The sequence below is a fragment of the Sarcophilus harrisii genome, chromosome 3 (assembly GCF_902635505.1).
Source record: "Sarcophilus harrisii chromosome 3, mSarHar1.11, whole genome shotgun sequence".
In the NCBI taxonomy this organism is placed as follows: Eukaryota; Metazoa; Chordata; class Mammalia; order Dasyuromorphia; family Dasyuridae; genus Sarcophilus; species Sarcophilus harrisii.
The window spans coordinates 324,196,305-324,219,748 of NC_045428.1; the positions used below are offsets into that span (position 1 = coordinate 324,196,305).

Consider the following 23,444-nt stretch of genomic DNA (forward strand, 5'->3'; position numbering starts at 1 on the left):
ATCAGTGGGTAGAAGTTAGAATGTATATTAAAAAAGAACTTAAAATTAGAGCTTTATAAAAAATGAAGGCTGACTCATAATGTGCTTACTTCCCCACCACTGGAGTTACTGAAATAGAAGCTAGTAGACTGCCATTTTTTCAGAAAAAATCATAAAAGAGATTTCTCTACTTCATAGGAGGATGGCCTAAATAATGTCTGATGTGCATTCTAGTTCCAGGGTTTGAGATTCTATGAATTTTTTAAGCCTAACTGGCTCAATCATTCACTAGAAGTCAAGCCAGGATCTGTTCTTACAGAAAGGTCAAATTAGTAATTATAATTTTGGAGGAAGGATTATTATTTCCTAGAAAATGAAAAAGAGAGTAGAATTAATGAAGATAGTCAACCATGCTTAGAAACTTACATGCTTTTTAATATTTGAGGTGTTTAAATCAGAAAATGACATCCAAATAAAAAGTTCCATGACATTGCCAGAGATTCATAATTCTGTATCAGAAAACAGTTGCAGAATTAGGGTTTGTTACTGTCACTATTGAGATTAGAAGTTTTATAGGGAAAACAAGAGAGAAAAATCAGGAAACTACATATAAAGCTGGGCAATTTCACCTATTGTTCACATATTTATGTGTTTGATTGTTTGTGTGTTGCTTCACTTTCGATCTTAAAGTGATTGACAAATAGATTTGTCCGAATTCTTGTCAGTAGTAGATGAGGAGTTTCTGTCACCAAGACCTTGGGGGAAAATGCAAAGATAATTGAAGTTCATTGCCAAGAATAGAACTCCTTTTAATCTTTGATTGTCTGGGCAAAGACCCTTGTTTTAGCTTCTGACTCTAGTCTGCCTTCGTAAGGAGTATATTCCATACCCCAAAACTCCTTATCCTCTTCCCATGATTAGAATTTATTTTTTTAAATCAGAAACTTGAAAGCTAGAGTTAGTAATAACCTTATTGATCATTTTATCCAAGCCCCTTATTTCCCAGATCAGAAAAGATATACAGAGATATAAAAGAACTTGCCAAATCATAAACTCAGTAAATAGTAGTAAAATAGGGAATTGGAGCAAAATTTTCAAAGTCTTTTAATTCTAAATCTAATCTTTATTTAACTAGACTATACTTCTTCCTTTTTTCAGTTTTCAGTGTCTAGAGAACTCGAATAGCACATTATACATGTCATACAATTTCATACTTTTCATTGTATTGTAGTTATGTACGACTATTTCTACTACCTTTCTTGTGTGCCCCACCCTCCATCTACTGTCTCATATTAGATTTTAATCTTGGGAGAAGGGATCATATTTTATTGTCTTTCTCCTATTGCCTAGAAAATAGTAGGTATTATTTTGTGATCTAAATAAACTTTGGGGGGAAAACACCAATTATTTGATGAAATTAGAATCATCATAGAATGGTGAATAGAATGTTGGCACTTCTTTGGAGGAAAGAATTAGTACCAATGCCAAAATAAAGGTCTTTGGAATCAGAAAGGTGTGGATTCATAGAAAAAGAGGTAGAAAAATCTCACAGGTCGTTGAGAAAAGCATACTCATGTTATAGATAAAGATGAGGATTAGGTAATTTAAACTGTTGCCCAAAACAATAAAGAAATAAGTACCTGAGGTGGGATTTGAACACAGATTCTCATTTTATGTAAAAGGAATCTCAATCTCAGAGAAGCTAAGGGGTTTCTACTTCTACCCATTTCTACTAGAACTGAGACTAGGAAGTAGGCTTGCTGAATCTCAATTTGTTATATTGTACATTCTTGCTAACTCTAGCTTTCATTAAAAAATTAACAAAGTTTAATTTTACCATCAATATTTGCATTTTATAAGAGACAAGAACACTTCACTTAGTATCAAGAAAATCTTAATTTGAATCTTGGTTGGTAAATTTTTGGCAAATCACTTAGCTTATCTGGGTCTCACTTTCCTCATATGCAGAATATAGAGTTTGTCCAGGAAATATTAGTACTTCTGCTGTGAGATTGCTGAGCCCTTTTTAGGACTGCTTTCTATCTTTTATTACTACCTGTTCCATCTAACTCACCTGTGGCTCCAAGAAACTATGCCATGTACAATTTCAGTAAATCATCATGGTAGATTGGCTAAACCAGGTTGAGGGTAACTGAGAGGTTTCAACTTTTATGGTGAGTTAGGGGATGTCTACCCCAAACATGTGAAGACTTCCCCTAGTAGAAATGAATGGATAAAAACAATTTGTTCTAATGGTCATGAAGAGAGTAAAAGCAGGCATTGTGGCATGCTTAAAACTTAGTTAGACATCAAAGACTGTAACAAGGTGATACCTAGCATCTGAAGCCATCACCAGTCATATTGACTCTGCTCTGCTACTAGACAGTGATGACTCTTGGAAAAAAAGTGAAGCTGAGAACTTCTGCTTAAATCAAATTTATACATGAATCCAAAGAAACCCATACTATTTTTCCTCATATACAAAATGAGGGATTTGGATTTGAAGACTCCAGCACAACTTTCAGCTCTAGGGAATATGAACCTAAAGTGAAGCTGGTTAGTCCAAATGAGTCTTTAATTGGTAGAATAGACGTGATGATTAATTGTGACAAAGATGAGCTTGAAGACAATGATGATGATGATGATGATGATGATGACGACAACGACAATGATAATGAAAAGGATCTTTTACACAGATTTTTCATAGATAACCTTTTTAGGTATATGAGCAGAAAGAGCAGTGATCAGTTATTAGGCACTCCACTGTTGAAAAGTTTCCATTTTCTGCTTTAGTACTTTCTTATTTGGGAGTAAATACTAGCTTTTCAGAAAAAAATAGTAGCTATAAAGTGAGATTTTCAATTTCCAAACTAGATCAATCCAGAAAATCAAGTGTCCTTCCACACAAATGAAGTGACATCACCTACTTCACATAACTGCATTGCACTTAAAGCACTCAATAAATCAAATTGTATTTGCCAACCAAAATTAATATTCATGTAGAAAATATAGAAGTCTTTACCTCAAACAGTATATTGATTAGAATGAAAACATCGATGGAGCTATACATTTTTCCCCTTGAATTGATTTAGTTTCACTTGCTTAGCTATTCCCTGGATTAACTTTACCAATAAATGTTCACTGATGCTTATTCCCTTGAATGTGATAACACAGATTGAGCCTAATTATGGCTGCCTGTCCCAAGTCCAGGTCTTTTATCATACACTTAAAGGTTTGGAAGGATTTGCCAAGATGACAACTAAATGAACAATTCAACTTCTCTGTAAAGGACAAAGACAAGAACACACTGTGATAGGAAGTTTTTATTATTAGAAATAAGAGTAGTGCATAAAAGAGGCATACATTATAAACAATATATGTGTTTATTTAAATGCTTTGTCCATTTTATAATGTGATTGACATAGCTGTTCTGTTAGTGCTGACACATGGTCCAGTGTATAAATTAATAGTCTGTCTTCAAAATAACTGCAGTACTATGGAGAAAATCAACAAGAGGATTTCTATTACAGAATAACATTTTTAGAAACAACTTAAATCTGGTTTGATTTATGAAAGGAATATGAATATGTGGTTTGGTCTACTACTAAATAGCAAGTGATCAGAGTTATTAACACACATACCCACCAAAAAACAAACAAAAAACATAGGTTCTTAAATACAGTTGACACTATATTATTTCAAAACAGCAAATTAATACTCTCAAAAAGAATCACCTCATAACTATATGCTGCTTCTTGCATTTTTTCACTCAATTAAATGACTACTAAAGTTTCTTCATATTTTTGGGGAAACAGTACACTAACCTAAATACATTTTCAAATGAATTTAAGACCTACTTTTAATCTATCTGCTTAAGTACCACTACCAAACTACACCAAAAAAAAAAAAAAATGTGCATATGCACACACATGCTTTTATATTACTGAAATGTCAGACTCTGATAATCTTAGCTTTTAATCCACTACATTCCAAGAAGAATATATATTTACAAACTGTAGAATCAAATGGCTAGTATTAAATCAGAATATAAGTCCTTCCAAGTGGTCCCCTTGCCAACACAGCTCTACAGTGGAGAGAGAAAAGCCATAGTAATGTTTATTTCTCTCCTAGACAACATTCATCCATCCCACTGACAGACATTACATGTCAGCAAATGAATAAATATTAATTTCCATCTGAATGTCTATTTGAATTTGTTATCAAAAAGGGCAAATAGTCACTGAGATGACACCCAAGTCAATATTGACCTTGAGGTATAATAAATCCTGACAATCCCTGGAATAAGAGTTTCACATAAATATTATATGCACAACTCAATCATCATTATTAACTTTGAAATAATATTATAAGACATTTGATTCTCCCAAATATTTTACTGTCTATCTTCAGGGAAACTGAAACTCCTAAGTCTTCCCTCTTCACTTTGTCAGTATAATGTGGAAATGACCCTAGATCATTAATACAATTTTCAGTGGACCTCTAAGACTATATAGGTGCTATATTGAGTTGTAAGATCTTTAGAGAGAGGTTCAGCAATAAATGGTGTGTTTGGCATCCATAAACTAGCTCAAAGGATACAGGCTTATCTCTAAAAGGTATAAGTTTTGAAAAATGCATTGGTGAAGGGATGTTGAAATAACTTTTCTTAGAAGTAATCTATGGGAAGATATACTTTCCCTCCCTTTCTTCAAGTCTCTCTCATTTACATCTTTGTCATTTCTCTGCCTCTGTCTCTCTATTTCTCTGTCTCTGTCTCTGAGTCTCTGAATGTCTTTGTTTCTCTATTTCTGTTTGTTTTTCTTTTTCTGTCTTTATTCTCTTTCTGTCTCTGTCTCTGTCTGTCTGTCTCTTTCTCTTACCCTCTCTCTTCCCTTTTTTCTTCTCCCCCATTGTCTATATGCAATTGGTACAGACCAGTGAAAGTTTTTTATTTAATAAGGTCATATGAGCATTAACATTCATAGATAAATAGGGAAAGAATGCCAATGTAGAGATTTTAATACTCTTAGTTACAATGTTAATAACTGTAATTACAAAGAAAGTGGCAAAAAGAGCTATATTGCCTAATGCTAATTCTCTCCTGGCATCAGCTTCCTTTTAATTGGTCAGATATTGCATGTCTACTTTGTGCTTTTGGCACTTCAATAAAAAAGCATCTCCAGACTATTTTAATGAGATCTTATTGTATGCCACAGATTTTTTAAGTAGTAATAAATAAAAATTAGTGAATATAAAATGGATGCAAATTAAAGATTCATTCTGTAAAAGGCAAAAGTATTTTGGCAAAATAGCAAACTCTAATCCCAGGAGCTGGAATCTTTGGCTGTATCAAATAGTAGATTACTAATCATTTAATACTGTATGGTGTACCTGATCTAATCCACTGATCTGCCACTCTGTTTTTAGCTAGAACCAAATACTTTCAGTGATTGCTACTTTGTTATATTGTTTTAAATAAAAACTATAATGCAGTTTTAAATCCACTAGTCAACCTTCTTTTGCATTTTTCATTAATTCCCTTGATTATATCTATCCTTTGTTCTTCCAAATGAATTTTATTAATTTTTCTTCCTCTACATAATATTTTTGTTAGTTTGACTATTTACTTAGATAGTTTAATGCCTTGGCCTCTGTAACATTCACTGACCTTGATCCAAAGATCCAAAGTCTGACAATATACTGTGTGAATTGAGAAATTATGAATATCATTATTTGTTCTATTGCCTAACCTTGGTTTGGTGAGAGATGTGGCTACATTCTATAAAATGATGACTAGGTATACTGTTTGGAATGGAAAGAAGGCAAAGAGAAAGCATGAAAATGAAGAAGAATTATAGTTTCATCCAAGAAATAGAGGTCAGCAATACCTAAATGGAAATCCAAGGATAAATATTCCCTTTCTTGAAGATAACTTTTCTTCATTGATATCTTCTTATAGGGAGGAGTCAAGATATTATCCAGGACTGATAACTGAGTGACATTTGTGGAAAAACAATAACTTTGGACAAAAGGACTCTTGGATATTACTTAGAGGATATAATATGCTATATACAGGTTCAGATTGCATCTAAGAGTGTATTCTGACTATGCCTGAGCTTCAAGATAAAACATATAAAGTTGTTAGCTCATAGAAAATAGTAGACTTATTGTTTTTATTATTTTTTACATAGAGAAAGAGACAGAGACAGAGAGAGTATGTATGTATGTATATATTTGTGGATGTTCATATGTGTAAAGGTAAAAGAGAGCCACACAAGAGGTAAAGATTACAGGCTTAATAACAATTAGGATTTTTAGGGATAAGATAATGCAGAAATGGCCTGAAAATTCTCAAAATAGGCAACCATCTATAAAGTATTATTTCAAGTTGTAGCTGCTCCCCATCTCAAACAATCTTATACCCAATGGCTTAAAATTCAGGAATAGGGTATCATTGTTTGAGATAAAGTTATTTTTTTCTGTGAAAATGCTAACCTCTGGAGGCAGAGTCAAGATGAGGAGAAAAAGCAGAAATTCCCCTAAGTTGTGGCAAATATGTTTCCAAACAACATTAAATCATACCTCAAAATAAATTGACAAAAATATTTATAGCAGCTCTTTTTTAGTATTGGTACAAAAATTGAAAATTGAGGGCATAACCATTATATGTGATTGTGATGAAATGCTATTGTATTAGGAAAAAAAAAGCAAGTATGTATAAAAATGCTGATGATTTATGTGGATTTATTTTGTGTCCTGCAACTTTGCTAAAGTTGTAGATTATTTCTAATAGTGTTTTTAGTTGATTCTCTAGGTTTCAAAATAGATTGCCTAACCTTGGTTTGGTGAGAGATGCGGCTACATTCTATAAAATGATGACTAGGTATACTGTTTGGAATGGAAAGAGGGCAAAGAGAAAGCATGAAAATGAAGAAGAATTATAGTTTCATCCAAGAAATAGAGGTCAGCAATACCTAAATGGAATGGAGAGAGAAACACTTAGATGATATGATGCAAAGTGAAATGAGCAGAACTAGGATAACATTATACACAGTAATAGCAACATTGTGATCAATTGTGAATGGCTTAGCTATTCTCACCAATACAATGACAACACAATTCTGAAGGATTTATAATACAATATGCTATCCATCCCCAGAAAAAGAATTGATGGGGTCTGAATGAAAATCAAAGCACACTTTTTAAACTTTATTTTTCTTGTGTTTTTTTTATTTATTTGTTTTAACTTGTGTTTTTTTTTAAGCTTTTTTATTTTTAAAACATATACATGGATAATTTGACAACATTGACCCTTGCATAGCCTTGTGTTTCAGATTTTCTCTACCTTTCCCCCTTCCCCTCCCCATAGATGGCAAGCTATTCAATATATGTTAAACATGTTAAAATATATTAAATCCAATATGTATAAACATATTTATACAATTCTCTTGCTGCACAAGAGAAATAAGATCAAAAAAAGAAAGTAAATGAGCAAGAAAACAAAATACAAGTGAATAACAACAAAAAGAGTGAGAATGTTATGTTGTGATCCACATTCAGTTCCTACAGTTCACTCTCTGGGTGTAGATGGCTCTCTTCATCACAAGATCATTGGAACTGGCATCAGTCATCTCATTGTTGGAAAGAGTCAAATTCATCAGAATTGATCATTATATAACATTGATGTTGTCATGTGCAATGAACTCCTGGTTCTACTCATTTCACTTAGTGTCAGTTCATGTAAGTCCCATTAGCCTGTGTTTTTTCACATGACTGATATGGAAATCTTTTGCATGACAGTATATGTATAATTTTATATGAAATTGGTTGTCTTCTCATAAGTGAGAGAAGAGACACAATGGAGAAAAACTAAAAAAAAAATACCCATCCAAGTAAAAAAAGTTAACCAACTGGAAAAGGAGATATAGAATCTCAAAGATGAAAATAATTCCTTGAAAAACTAGCATTGGGTAAGGGGAAGCCAGTGAAATTATAAGAAACCAAGAAACAACAAAACAGATTATTAAAAAATGAGAAAATAAAACAGAATGTAAAACATAAGAAAAATGACATATCTGGACAACAGATTAAGAAGAGTAAATATAAGAATAATTGGACTACCAAAAAGTTGTGACAAGAGAATGTTGACATAATAATGTAGGAAATAATCTAAGAAAATTATGAATGATAGAAATCTAAGAAAAATGGAGTGATAGAACATGAGAATAAAGTAGAAATAAAAAAAAGTCCACTGATCACCACCTCAAAGAGATTTTTTGTGAAAAACACACAGGAATATTATTGCCAAATTTTGAAACCTCCAGATCAAAGAGAAAATTTTACAATAAACAAGAAAAAAAATGTAAATACTCAGGAGCTACAATTAGAATTGTTCAAGACTTAGCAGCAGCAACAAGAAAATACCACAGGTCTTGGAATCATATTTACTGACAATCAAAAGAACTAGGCCTGTGGCCAAAAATATCATATTCAGCAAAATTATCTAGAATTTTGAATGCAAAAAAAATGGACCTTCAAGGAATTTGCAGATTTTCAGGACTTTCTATCAACCAAAACTGAAGTTAACAAAAATTTTAACATATAGCAGCCAATATCAAAGATCAATTTTAAGGAATTCAACATGGACAAACTGTTTAAACATGGGCAAATTATTTATAGCTTTTTACATGAAAATACATACTCTTGGTTTAAGATTCACATTAAAAGCAGATCAAATGAAATATTGGCAGAGTTAAGGTAAAAACAGTAATCATGTTATACAAATGAGTTGCAAAGAAAGAATACACACAGAAATTAGAGGGAGAGGAGGGTTCATAATTCTGAAAACCAACTCACATTGGGATTGTGTTCAATATATATTGTGAAGAGTATAGCAATCTCCAAAATCTATAAAGAAATGGGGGGAAGGAGAAGAGCCAAGATGGCGGAAAAGGACACACATTTCTTTCTGACCTCATCCCACATCCCTCAAACTAATTAGCAAATCCAGCTTTTGAATTAGTTCTGGACTGGCAGAACCTACAAATACCAGTGTAACAAATTACCAGCAGAAGATAATTTCAAAGCCCCCCAGAAAAGGTCTGTTTCAATTGGGCACTGAGGGAGGCAGGCCAAGTACAAGCAGGCCTTTCAGTATTTCTGTTATGGGTATACATAGAGAGTGCATGTACAATTTCATTTTACTGTTACAATACAAAAAATAAACTAGAGGTGAAAAGGGGATTGTACCAGAAAAAGGGGAAAATGGAGGTAAAATGAGGGAAATTACAGCTCATGAAGAGACAACGAGATTAGAGGAATTAGAGCAGGTAATAAGGAAACTAAATTATCACTCTTTGCAGATGATATGATGCTATGCTTAGAGAAACCTAGAGAATCAACTAAAAACACTATTAGAAATAATCTACAACTTTAGCAAAGTTGCAGGACACAAAATAAATCCACATAAATCATCAGCATTTTTATACATCACTAACACAATCCATCAGCAAGAGAAACAAAGAGCAATTCCATTTAAAATAACTGTTGATAATATAAAATATTTGGGAATTTATCTGCCAAGGGAAAGTCAGGAGCTATAAAACAAAACTACAAAACACTTTCCACATAAATAAAGTCAGATTTAAACAATTGGAAAAATATCAAATGCTCTTGAATAGGTCTAGTGAATATAATAAAGATGACAATATTACCTAACCTAACCTATTTATTTAGTGCTATACCAATCAATCTTACTAGAAACTATTTTACTGACTTAGAAAAAATAACAACAAAATTCATCTGGAAGAACAAAAAGTCAAGAATTTCAAGAGAATTAATGAAAAAAATGTCAACAAAAGTGGCCTAGCTGTACCAGATCTAAAATTATATTATAAAGCAGCTGTCATCAAAAACATTTGGTACTGGCTAAGAAACAGAATAGTCAACCAGTAGATTAGGTAATGTTCATAGGACAAAATTGTCAATAACTATAGCAATCACTAGATTGACACTAGTTTGACAAACCCAAAGACCCCAGCTTTTGGGATAAGTATTAACTATTTGACAAATACTGCTGGGAAATTGGAAACTAGTATGGCACAAATTAGGCACTGATCCACACCTAATATCATATGCCAAGATAAAGTTGAAATGGGTTCATGATCTAGATATAAAGAATGATATTATAAACAAATTAGAAGAACATAGGATAATTTACCTCTCGTTTCTGTGGAGGAGGAAGGAATTCGTGACCAAGAACTGGAGATCATTACTGATCACAAAATAGATAATTTCGGTTATATTAAGTTAAAAAGTTTTTGTAGGCAATTCTACAAATTATGCAGACAAGATTAGAAGAGAAACAATAAATTGGGAAAATATTTTTATATTCAAAGGTCCCGATAAAGGTCTCATTTCCAAAATATATAGAGAATTTACTCAAATTTATAGGAATTCAAACCATTCTCTAATTGATAAATGGTTAAAGGATATGAACAGACAATTTTCTGATGAAGAAATTGAAACTATTTCCAGTCATATGAAAAGGTGCTTTAAATCACTATTGATGAGAGAAATGCAAATTAAGACAACTCTGAGATACCACTACACACCTCAGATTGGTTAAGATGAACAAGATAAGATAATGATGAAAGTTGGAGGGGATGTGGGAAAAGTGGGACACTGATGCATTGTTGGTGGAGTTGTGAATGGATCCAACCATTCTCAAGAGAAATTTGGAACTATGCTCAAAGTTATCAAACTGTGCATATCCTTTGATTCAGTAGTATTTCTATTGGGCTTATATCCCAAAGAGATCATAAAGGAAGGAAAGGGACCCACATGTGGCAGCCTTTTTTGTAGTAACTAGGAACTGGAAACTGAGTGGATGTCCATCAATTGGAGAATGGCTGAATAAATCATGGTATATCAATGCTATGAAATATTATTTTTCTGTAAGAATCGACCAGCAAGATGATTTCAGAAGGCCTTGGAGAGGTCTACATGAACTGATACTAAGTGAAATGAGCAGAACCATGAGATCATTATACATGACAACAAGAAGCTTATAGAATGATCAATTCTGATGGACGTGGCTCTCTTCAACAATGAGATGATTCAAACTAGTTCCAATTGTTCAGTAAAGAAGAGAACCATCTACACCCAGAGAGAGGACTCTGGAAACTGAATGTGATTCACAACAGAGCATTTTCATTCTTTTCGTTGTTGCTTGCTTGCATTTTATATTGCTTCTTTTTTTTTCTGGTTTAATTTTATTTTTTTGTGAAGCACAGTAATTGTATAAATATTATATGCATACATTAGATTTAACATATTTCTATTATGTTTAACATATATTAGACTACTTGCCATCTAGGGGAGAGCATGGGGGAAGGGAGTAAAAATTGGAACACAAGGTTTTTCAAAGGCTAATGTTGAAGAATTATCCATGCATGCATGTACTTTGAAAAATAAAAAGCTTTAATAAAAAAATGAAAAATAAGAAATAAGGGGGGGATGGATGGGCAAATGGGGAAGTGAAGGGCGAGGGAAAAAGATAAGGAGGGATCCTTGAGTGGGAAGAGGTTAAATTAAAGCAAGGCAAGTTATGGAACAAAATTTAAATAAAGAATCAGCAGGGGTATGAAAGTCATGTGCATATGTAGTATGTGTGTATGTGTATGTGTATGTGTGTGTGTGTACATATTCTCATATGTATACATAAACATATCTTTTCCTAACTGTAGCTTGCTTAGAGGTGGGGGCAGATGAAAGGGAGAAAAAGATTAAAGAAAATAAGTTGCACATCAGAGAACCAAAGAACAATTTACAAGAAAGTAATGAAAAAAAATTGGACACTCATGATTATAATTTCATTTATTTCTAATAATTTATCCTTTTTTGATCTAGTAATTTATTGTCATATATTTTGAATTCTCCCTAATGTTCTATTGGGCACATGATTCTGTTTGGCACATGTTCTCTTTTGTTTTGCTTTATTTTGTTTCTTTTGCCTTTTCTGTTTTTCTTTTCTTTTGAAAAAAAATACCAAAAGATTAAAAAATTGTTTTTACATGTAAATGGAGAAAATAAAATACTAAATTTTTAAAATTCTAACCTCCATGAAAGGAATTAGAGGAAATTGCTTTTATTAGATTTTTACCCAATAGTGTTTTCACAGGAAAGAAAATACTTTATATTTTGTGGATAAAAAGAGAAAGGACAAATAAGGAGAAATAAAGACAATTTTAGCCAGTCTCATAATTGTCTCCTAGGCTTGCCTTGCAAAAAGGAAACATATCAATGGTTCACAATCAAATGAAGTAGATCAATGTGATCCTTCTTAAAACTTCCTTTTGTATCGGTCTAGGCTCTTCTCCTTTCATTTATTCAGTTCAGTTTAGTTATTTCTCCTTCTTAAGCTATGTGATATATCTAGATAGATATATGGCTAGATAGATAAAATCATGGTTAAGGGGCCCAGCATATAAAATACTGGGCCTGCATTTAGAAAGCCAAAGTTTAAATCAGCCTCACATACTTACCAGCTCTGTGTCCCTGAGCAAATCACTTAACCTTTATTTGCCTTTGTTTTCTCATCTGTAAAAAAATGAGCTAGAGAAGGATATGTCAGAACATTCAGTAATTTTGCCAAGAAAACTGTTATTGGAGTAGTGAAGCATTAGATGCAATTGAATGACAACAACAACAACAACTATAGATAGCCATATCCAGATATACATACATATACAATCATATATATGTATATGTACATAGATAGATGGATGGGTATGTGTGTATTTACAGTTATTCCTTCCACATCCTTCCACATTTCCCCACATTGGTTTCAATATATTACAGGCTGACATAAAAAAAATTAGATGGGAAATTTTAGAGAGTTTTGAGGAAGCCACAGTCAACACATGATGAGAAAACAACAAGGAAAAGTTTAGAATCACAGAAACACATAAATATAGATATAGATCTATATACTTACTTATATATAGATATATAAAACTTTGTATAGTATAACATTTTATCTTTTAACACCATAATAATTCAGACTTCTTTGATAGGGAGAGACAAAAATTTTTTTTCATAGATTTTTTTTTTTACATCATGGGTGTTCTGCATCCATAATCCTCCTGATATGGAAGGAATGACTGCATGCATATATTGATTGGTTGGTTGTTTGGCTTATGTCCTTCATTCTTGAAGAAGACCAAATTGGTATCACTATTTTGGAGTTGAGTTAACAATGTGTCTGACTGTGACAGATCAGACCAGTATGCTCTGAATGCTCTGCCATAGGTTGGACAGAAATAGTCCCTATGAACAAATCACTTCTATTTGAATTATCTTAGGAAGACTCTGAAGATATCAAACACTAAGATCCCTTTTGAACTAAACTGCCAAACATTTCAATTCTACTGCAGAGAGCACAACTTTGTTGGGCTGGCCACATTGTCCTAATGTCTAATGTACACTTGCCAAAAAAATAAATAAATAAAAGATTACTTTATGGAAAACTCACACAAAGAAAGCACTCACACAAAGTGGTCAGAAAAAGCAATATAAGGAGACTATCTAGATCTCTCTTAAGAACTTTAGAACTGATTGTATGATATGGGAGACACAGGCACAGGATTGCTCAGCATGGTATGCCCTCATCAGAGAAAGTGTTGTACTGTATGAGCAAAGCAAAGCTGAATTAGGGTCAGAAGAAACACAAGATGAGAAAAGTTAGAGAAGTATATATATGTACATATATGTGTATACATCTATATATTTCTTTAATCTGTAGTACAGTTTCCTCTATCATATTCTTATCAAACTAGTTCATATTCTTAACCTCATTCCTTTAAATCTATTCTCCCATCTCATCATCAAATCTCACAATTTCCTTTTCCTAATTCCCTTCACATATATAGACATAGAAAAAACACACACACACAAACACACAGAAGTAGTTTGATGAAGGGGAGGGTTCACAGTATGATGTGTCATGACACTGGAATTCCATCCCTTGATTCTACCACATACTAGACATATGACCTTGAATAATTTACTTAAGTCAATTAGACTTTAGTTTCTTTTCTTATAAAATAAAGAATGAGATAATTACTAGCTTTCTTACTATTGTCAGGATTCTATGATCTTTAATGAAAAACAAAATTGGGGAATGGGAAAAAATCCCTATATCAATTCTGTACTTTCTCTACCCTTCTATGATTTGGTGTTTTCTAAGCATTAGTTGGATTTTTTTAAAGCCTCCTGATTTATTTCAATTAATAAGAGAAAGTGGGTGAAATACTCTCTTTCTCTCGCATACTAGTTTTATCCCGTTTGCCTCTTCTATTTGATAGTGGTTTGAGTATTTCTCTTTAATGGTTTTCTGAGTGAGGTACTTTCTTAAATTTTCTTATCCTTGGTGTCATTCATGAGATAAACCTTACTAGATTTAGTGCTCAATTCCATGTAGCACAGACTTTAGTATTGATGTACTCATCTGTAGTTAGGCACAAAGAAAGAAATCAACTATGTTAGAATGACTCCAGCACACATTGCTTTAACTTGAGTTAAGATTTGAAGACTATCATCACTCTCTTTTTGGGGACAAATAAAGTTGTTTCTCCATTTTTTTTCTGGCAGTCAGTTAATTATACAAAGGAAGTGGCCATAGTACTCCATCTCATCTTTCCTTGAAAATGAAACACTTAAGTCCTAAGGAGAAGTAACCACAGTATTCCGCTTAGAGAATGGTTTGTTGTGGAGGTCTCTACCCTTCAGAGGTTTAAGGAAGAATGATTCTTTTTAGTAATGAAAGACCCCTATTTCATTTGCTCAGATTGGAAATATATAAAATGCCATCACCAATACAGGTAAAAGTGAGAACATGGAAGAGTTAGTTTCTGGCACCTTTCTTCTATCTCATCCTTTCCTGCAAAGCAAATTGTAGTTTAAAAATCACTGGACTAAGAGTTAGAAAATTTCAATTTAAATTCCTGTTCCAATACTTGTAAACTATGAAATTGATAGGGAATCATTTAACCTTTCTGGGCTCAATCTTTTCTCTCATAAAATAATCATAGAAATACCTACATTAGCTAGCTCAAAGGATTGTTATAAAGAAAGTGCTTTGGCATAGCAAATTTTTATTAAATGTGGTATATGTTTGACATACTCAGGAAAACTAGGAGTCTCTCCTTAGTCAACATCCAGATTTTTAATATTTCACTTAGATAATTAGTTTAAAGGTAAGTTACTATGTTTCCTTCCTTAGAGTTATTCTGATTCTAATAATAATTGATTAACAGAAAATAGAACTTTAAGTAATTGTACTTTGTATTAGATAAGATGGTCGAAGACAAATTTTGAGGGAGAGGTAAGCTTTCTCAGACTTAAAAAAAACATATTATGTAGCCCATTCCACCCATGAATAAGACCAGCTCTGGTAATTCAATGTCCTGGAGGAATTACATTTTATTGCATCTTTCCATGTGAGTACATAAATTCATCATTTTAATAAAATAGGCTTTCCAACCTCCCTCTTTTATTCTCTTATCATTAATATAATCATTACCTGAAGAAGAAATCATTTGACAAACACAAGCAGAATGAATAAGTTTATGACTGAGGAAAAGGTAAGGTAGAGGGGAGCATGGGGATAGGAGTGAAGCAGGGAGAAAAAGAAAAGGAGAGAGACAGTGAGAGAGTACTGAATATGTGTGTGCATATATACAAATATATACATATGTACATATATACACATATACCTATAGATATGTGATCTGTATGTATTATGAGAATAATACCTTAGGAATAATACCTATATAACATCTGTTCTTCAGGAAAACTTTCTTTGACTGATACCTGCTTTGAAATACTGTCTGAGGAATTTTATTGCTTCCAAAGATGGGTAGTTAAAAATAATGTACATTGTGAACAATGTTTTGGCATTTTCCTTCACTTTCTTTTTAGCTTCTTCATTACTGTTGTCATCACTTAAAACTCAATCAATTCAAATGATCCAATGAACAGATGGCATTAATCAACCCTCAAGAATATGCACAAAAGCAAATAAAAATATATAGACACCAAACTGATGCCAGCAAATCAATTATCAATGATAGAAAATCAATATGTCACCCCAGTTTCTTATATTACTACTATCTCCATCAAGTATGCCCCTGATATCCTGGTAATGATACTCTGGATTACTTACCTTTCCAGCAAAAAACATAAGAATGGGGATGTTCAAGCTTAATTAAACAGTCCTTAATGACTAGTCTTCACTTTACTGACAAAAAACCCCACCATAACTTAGGTAAGGGAGGAATCATCAGAATGATAAATCTAGACAGCATCTGCTATACAATGTCATGCAAATATGAAATATAGTGCACTGAGAATACAATAGTGTGGAATTCCCATAGAAGAACTTCATTTCAGAAAACAGAGCATCTTTACTCACATCTATAGCTCTCATTTGTCAAAATGAATGGAGGCAGTCATAGAAACATTTAAAACACATAGTGTTACCTTCAGTGAACTCAGGAATTTGTATCTTACTCCATCTTGAGGAAGCAGACTGCTCTTTTCTACTTTATACTATGTAATTGTAGAGCCCATTGAACTTTGAACATGGCCAAAAAAGCTGTCCATTTATATACAGAATTGGAATTTGAGTCATATCTCAGAAATGCTTTAAAATGGATTCTGAAGCTCTCTGCTTCATCTCTGGGGTTCATGATTTGGGACTATTTCATAACAAGGTTCTTAGGAGATGTTGCTAACTAAGCCCCATGGGATGGGCTTTAAAACAGTACTAGCTCACACTGACTAGGACAGCATAACAAACTAAGTTTCTAGCAAAGTTCCACTATATTTTTCAGGCTACATAGTAAATGCTCATTAAAATTTCATAAAGCAAGTTAATAAAATTAGCTCAAACTTGGCACTGAGGTCTATTAGTTGAAAAGGATTTCTCTTTTAGTAGGAAATGGCTTTTTATCACATAAATAAGAAGTCAAGTATGTCTCAGAAGAGGAAAATTGTGAAAGCAGGTTTTTAGCATGACTCTATTCCATAAGCAATTGTTAATTTCTATGACTATAGATGAAACAGTTGTACTTCTGTTCTTTTATATTTCAAATCGTATGTGATGATAAAAATAACAACAGAATACCGCATTTACATGACCCTTATACAAAACAATGATCAAACAAAGTTGGTTTAGCAAGAATTTTTGTGAATAATTTATTTATGGAAAAACTGAAGATAAGTGGTGTTTAGGGTCATATGGATGATAATTGGTGTGTCCCAGATTCCTGATTCTAAGTTTATTGGTCTTTGTACTACATAAACATAGTTATCAATAACTGATGACTCAGTACTCTTAGGGCCATTACAAATAGTAACTGTTATTAAATAAACCTTTCTGCCTTTAGCAGAACCATGGGGACTTTTACTTATAAAAACAATTGGAAATGTGTAGGTTCTTTTCCTTAGAATCAGTTGTCAAATGAAAACCATTAGGACGGATATCCAATAAATTTAAATGAGCCTGTGGCTGGAAGAAATCTTATATAGCAAGGTCACCACTCTCATTTTATGTCAGAAAAAAATAAATTGATATTTAGGAAGGGAAAGTGACCTGCCCAAAGTCCCACACAAAGCTAATTCCACAAAGAGAATTTAAACTCATTCTTGACTCAGAATGCATTTATTTTGTCTGTTTGGTTTGTTTTTTTCTTCCATCTATGATGCAATGCCATCCTTCAATTTTAATATCAACACTGGATTCTTCTGCTAACTCCAAACCTGAGGAGCAGTTGGTGGGACAATTTTATACGTATGTAATAATGAAGCCCTTCCACCAAATACGCCTTTTTAGACAAGAACTACATGGATCAAAACCTATATCATGACATCACAATTTAGTTAGACTCTAATGTTTTTATAAAATGAGTTTGGATATTGGGTATAGCCAAATGAAAAGTACAATGAAAGAATGTGTGTATGTACAAATATGTGCATATATATGTATATGCACACAAATACACTCATGTATATATGTACATATGTGTTTATATGTCTATGTACATGCAGATATATAGAGGGTGTACATGTGTATAATCAATATTGGTCATGGAATTATGGACAAAAGAAGATTAGTGATTATTCTTCAAATGGATGGGAATACTAAATCTTTTAAATTTATATCTATGAGATTAATGTTCTCATAATTCTTAATTGTGCAATAATTGTTTGCATTTTGATCAGTTTTTCTATTGGAATGCACGTGGAAGTCTATACTTGTATAGCCATTTAAGCCTATCTCACCATGGAAAACCTATTTCAAATTCATTTAGACATTCACTCAATGACTTCTTTCATTTATGTTGATCTTTAAATATCTTGTGAAGATGTATGAAGAAAATGAGAGCTAAAATGATCTTTTTATTATTCTTAATGAATAATATATATGTAAACAAAGTCTTAAATTTTCAGAAGACTAAGATAAATTTAAGATAATAATCAGATAAATGACTTCAATTATTGACATTTATGACTAGAACCAATCCAATTATGCCATTCTTCTTGTTACCATTCATTTTCTTTGCATTTGCTAAATTAGATGTAATTATAAAAATGGATGATATTTCTATAGAAAGTAACATTTAAAATATCCTTTCATAACTAAAGGCCATTACCTACTGTTCTTCTTAGAGAATTAATGAAATTCTATTTTGTATCTGAATGGATGAAGCACAAAGCTTTTGTATTATCAGATCATGTTCTTAGAGATCAATTGTGGCATAAGTTCACAACTCTAGCTTTTTAAACTTTGGCTTTTCTTTGGCTTTAGCCAAATAATCACAAATTTTCTCCATGGTGTCACAGATTTAGAATTATTAGTAAAATTATTTTCCATTTACATTGGGCAATTATCTCTACATTTGGGAAATTATCCTTAGGGATAATTCAAAACTATTATTATATTATTATAACTATTTTAATATCATGAAAATTGAAATTATTTTAAGAGTTTTTATTATGATCTTTGAAAATGTTTCCAAATATATCTTTGAGATAGGTTTCTAGTTCAATGTGAACTATTTGAATTTTTCTTAGTTACAAACTTATAAAATCCATGAATGGGAAAGAATGGTCAGATTTTTTTTTAAGGAACACGTAACTGAATTTTATTTTGAGTTTTAAATAGAGTTTCTGTAGGTATAGGCATATAAACACAAAGATAGCATTTATACAAATGAAGATTCTTTTTATCAGTTATGATGACTCTAGGCAAAACAATTCATAATAAAGGAGTTATCTCAAGAGATTTGAAATATCACTTGTGCATGTGGAAAAAGCAAATATGTGAGGAAAAAAATTTCTTCCAAAATATTTAATAGGTTTTCTACACTGATTTCATTCTAGGTGAAAAATCAAATTTGGCAGTTTCCCTCTTTTTTAAAGAATATCTTTATAATGCACTACCTTGTTAGATACTGAATTCAGCATAATGAGAGTTTTCAAACAGAACTTATCCGTGTGACCACTTTGTGGTGACAATGCAGATAAGATTTATGTTTCAGGTTGATTTCTGGCCTAAGTTTCTTTTCAATTCTGGAATTGTACCGTTCTATATTACCTTCAACTATATTAGTGGTAAATGATCATAAATACATATTAAGCTACTGCTCTATAGATTTCAAAAAGATGTGTGGATCCCAGATTATAGAGGAATTAAGGTCAATTGATCATCATTCTCTTAGGCTATACATTCATTACAACTACTGAGAACCAGGACAAGTATGTTCAGGACTAATTTATTGCTAGTAACATTTTCTCACTGAATAAATGAATATTTTACATTATAATAAGAAGATTGATCATTATACCAGAATTCTCAAAAATGTTTAGGAATCTGTATGTGTGTTTTAAATAGAAATGTTGATTGGAAACAGAAATTAAACTGTCACTGATGAAATAGTAAAACTCATTTATTGCAAAGTTTCCTTTTAAATGTTTGAAATTGACTTTATTGCTGCATTTGTCATGAAAAGCCTTGGTTTTAAATTAATGCCAGTTAACATTTATGCACATTATTAAAACATATGGTTTATAATTCAAATAATTTAAAGAAAATACATTCTTCTACTTCCTTTCTATTAAAAACTCTCTCCTGTAAAAAATCTGTTATCATTGGAATAACTTTTGGAAAACATTCTCTTCCCTCATTTTTACTTTGATCCTGCATTCAAAGTAGTTTCTTCATGGGGGGGGAGGGGATAGGGACATGAAATATAGAAAATTCAGTTACTTTTGACACCACACTTTTGGATCATTAAGACAATACTGACCTCTAGTGTTTTAAGAGATAGCAAAACTACCTCATACTGAACTTCCTCACACCAATTTCATCCAGAAGAGCTTCTTTTTCTAAGGCACCATGGGATCAATTTCATTAATAATAATAATAATAATTAACAATAATAATAATAAACTTAGGCAAATTTTCAGCAGATGCTATCCTTTCCCTACCTATTTTCTGACTTTTTATGCCGGGGGCATCTGGAGTCTTCATATTAGAGAGACTGACCTCTATCAATTTCTTCTTAGCTTGCAAATTTCAATAAAATTTTTATAAGGGCTTGTGATAAGCTTTGTGGATTTCTAATGTTCTGAACTTTTGACTAGTGATGAAAGTATTGGTGCTGTCTATGGTCACCTCAGTTATTTAAAATATGTCTGGTTCTGTTCTTTCTAAATGTGTGTCTTGTCAGAGATACATCTATAATTGGTGCCCTACTGCACCAAGGGCAGTAGGAGAGGAAGGAGTTAATTTGATAGTAATATCCTTCCACCCATTTCAACATGCATCATTACAACCTTGCCATTATAAGAAACCCTGCCCAAACATTGGAGAAGGAGGTGTGAAAACTTTGGAAAATACTATGGCATCATCTCCTGAAACCTCAGAGATGCTTAATTGTGTTCTATAAATACTCAGGGATTCCAGAGTACTTGAACTCCATTTTTCCCCTGCCTGATGAGGGAGCTAAGTAGTTGGTCTCCAGCTTCTGAAGGGACTGATAATTCATTCAAGTTTGACGAACTGGGTTCTTTAAATATACAAGCACAGTGCAAGTGTTCGGATTTCTGGGTGTTCAACCCTCATTGTCATTACACCAAACATTTTGTATTGATGAGGTTAGCCTTTTTTTTTCTTCTGGGATGTACATTTGCTCACTGATCATGAATATGTTGTCACAAATATGGGGGGGGGGGAGTGTCAAATTTCTACCTCCAAAATGGGGCTAGCCATTGATTGTGCACCTCACGTATCCTATGTCTCTCCAAGAGGCATATAATCAAATCATTGTTAAATAGTAGTACCGTGTGTGTCAGAGATCCCAAAAGGAGTCTGCCTGTGGTGGGGGTGATGAAATTTTTTTTTTTTCAAAAGCCATATATTGTAGTGCTCTGAGCATACTGCAAATCTGAGCTGCATTCAGAAATCAGCCACTGTCACTGAGAGAGGTGGCTCAGAGAATCTCTCTAATGTTAGCAACCCTAAGTGTCATACAGTCTGAGAGCCAAGCGCTGTTCTCTGGAGAAGCCGGGTCAGAAGAAAGGTTCCGAATGAGGGGAAAAAAAAACAAAACAAAAAACTAGGAGGGTAGTCTTAGCTGCAGGTTAAGAGCAAAGACCTTCAGTTTTCTTAAAACTTTGAATTTTAGGATTTAAAGACGAAGGACCTGGCAAAGCTGATGAATCCAAACATAGCTAACTTTTACAAGGAATTGAGTAAGAGATCCACACCTATTGGCAGCTTCCCTCCAAACCGTAGTTAAGAGAAGCAAAAAATAAGATATATACGGAAGGTGACTAACTGTCCGTCCTAACGCCAGTTTTTTCCCCATCTCCCAGCTCCATCTCCCGACCCTGGCTACTTACAGTTTGTAGCTGTAGATCCTATGTGCCACAAGACGGAGAATAGTAAAGTCAAAACGCTGGCCAGTGAGGGTACAGAATCCATTTCCCTCAAGCGGTCTCTCCCAATTTAATCCCGAATTTCGCAAGGACCAGTAGAGACTCCTTTTTTCTCTGTAGCCTCTCTGCTCAGTGTTCCCCCCACCCCCCCGACCCACCCCCCCCTCTTCCAGTCACTAGCTTGTTCACTCCATCCCGAGCCCAGCCACACAAGACCAAAATGGTCACTGGGGGTCTTGCCTCTCCCCCTCCTCCTCCTCCTCCTCCTCCTCCTCCTCCTCCTCCTCCTTGCCCTCCTCCTCGGGCTTCTGCTGCTTCTGCTGCAACTGCTGTTCGCCCTTCTTCCTCTTCTTCCTCTTCCCCCACTCCTTAAAGGTGCAAACCCCAACCGAACTGCAGCAACAAGCGCTGGCGAGATGTGCAGGCAGTGATATCCACCTCCTAGCTAGGAGGGCTAGAATCAGCACTCGGGCGGTGTACAGCTCCTTATAGGCAAGTTGGGTGGCGCTGCACCGCCTCCTAGTCCTGGAGACCCGCCCCTAGATCGCCTATAAGAAGGTTGACTGGGCGGGTCTTTGCCCCACAAGGCAGGCCTTTCCTGGTAAACGGCAATAGTGTAGGCAGAGGCAGTGGCAGTGGCAGTGGCAGTGGCAGTGGCAGTGGCAGTGGCAGTGGCAGTGGCAGAGGCAGTGGCAGTGGAAGTGGCAGTGGCAATGGCAGTGGAAGTGGCAGTGGTAGCTGCAGCAGCAGCAGCATCAAGAGGCAATAGCAACGGCAGTGATTGAGGCAGCGGCAGTTACTGAGACATTGGCGGCACCCGTGGAGATGGAAGCAGCTCATCTAGCAGCAGCAGCAGCAGTACCAGTAGCAGCAGCATCTGCCGCCGCCGCCACCACAGCAGAGAAGTTGAAGCCCTGCATATAAGCTACCTGGAAAGCCAGGGGAGAACAGGGATTCATTTTCTCTCTCTCTCTCTCTCTCTCTCTCTCTCTCTCTCTCTCTCTCTCTCTCTCTCTCTCTCTCTCTCTCTCTGTCTCTCTGTCTCAGAAATAATGCATATTTTAAAACAAACGGCACAGAATGAGCGATTTTTAAGACTGGAGAAAGAGGAGGAGAGAGATGGAGCAGTTAAGGAAAGACTTCCATAGAGAGAGGTTTTGTTTAAGATATTAAGATTGGGAGTGCGTGTGAAAAATTTCAATTTTGTCAATCTCATTAATTTTTCTCCTATGGAAAAGGAAACTGATATTGACAGGTTGAAAATTTGTTGTTATTGTTGTTGTTGTTTTTATCTCCTTTGGTTTTTAACCTCCATCCTTTCTCACTCCTCTACTCCCCACTTCCTCATCCAACCCCCTATCCTTATGCCTTTCCCCCTGTATTGTATAATATTTCTTCCTTCATTTATTTCTCTTTTCTTATTGTCCAGTATTTTACTCGGTTTTGAGCACTCCTAATTC

The 23,444-nt window shown here is 33.9% G+C and overlaps 1 protein-coding gene across 1 annotated transcript in view; it reads right to left on the minus strand.

Moving 5' to 3' along the window:
• The window catches only part of CNTNAP5 (contactin associated protein family member 5), an 876,250-nt gene extending 854,096 nt beyond the window's left edge, over positions 1-22,154 (minus strand). Inside the window, exon 1 of the mRNA XM_031959885.1 lies at positions 21,949-22,154. Coding sequence (XP_031815745.1) covers positions 21,949-22,030 — 82 coding nt within the window. The 5' untranslated portion in view covers positions 22,031-22,154. The remainder of the gene's footprint in view (positions 1-21,948) is intronic.
• Positions 22,155-23,444: the final 1,290 nt, after the last annotated feature.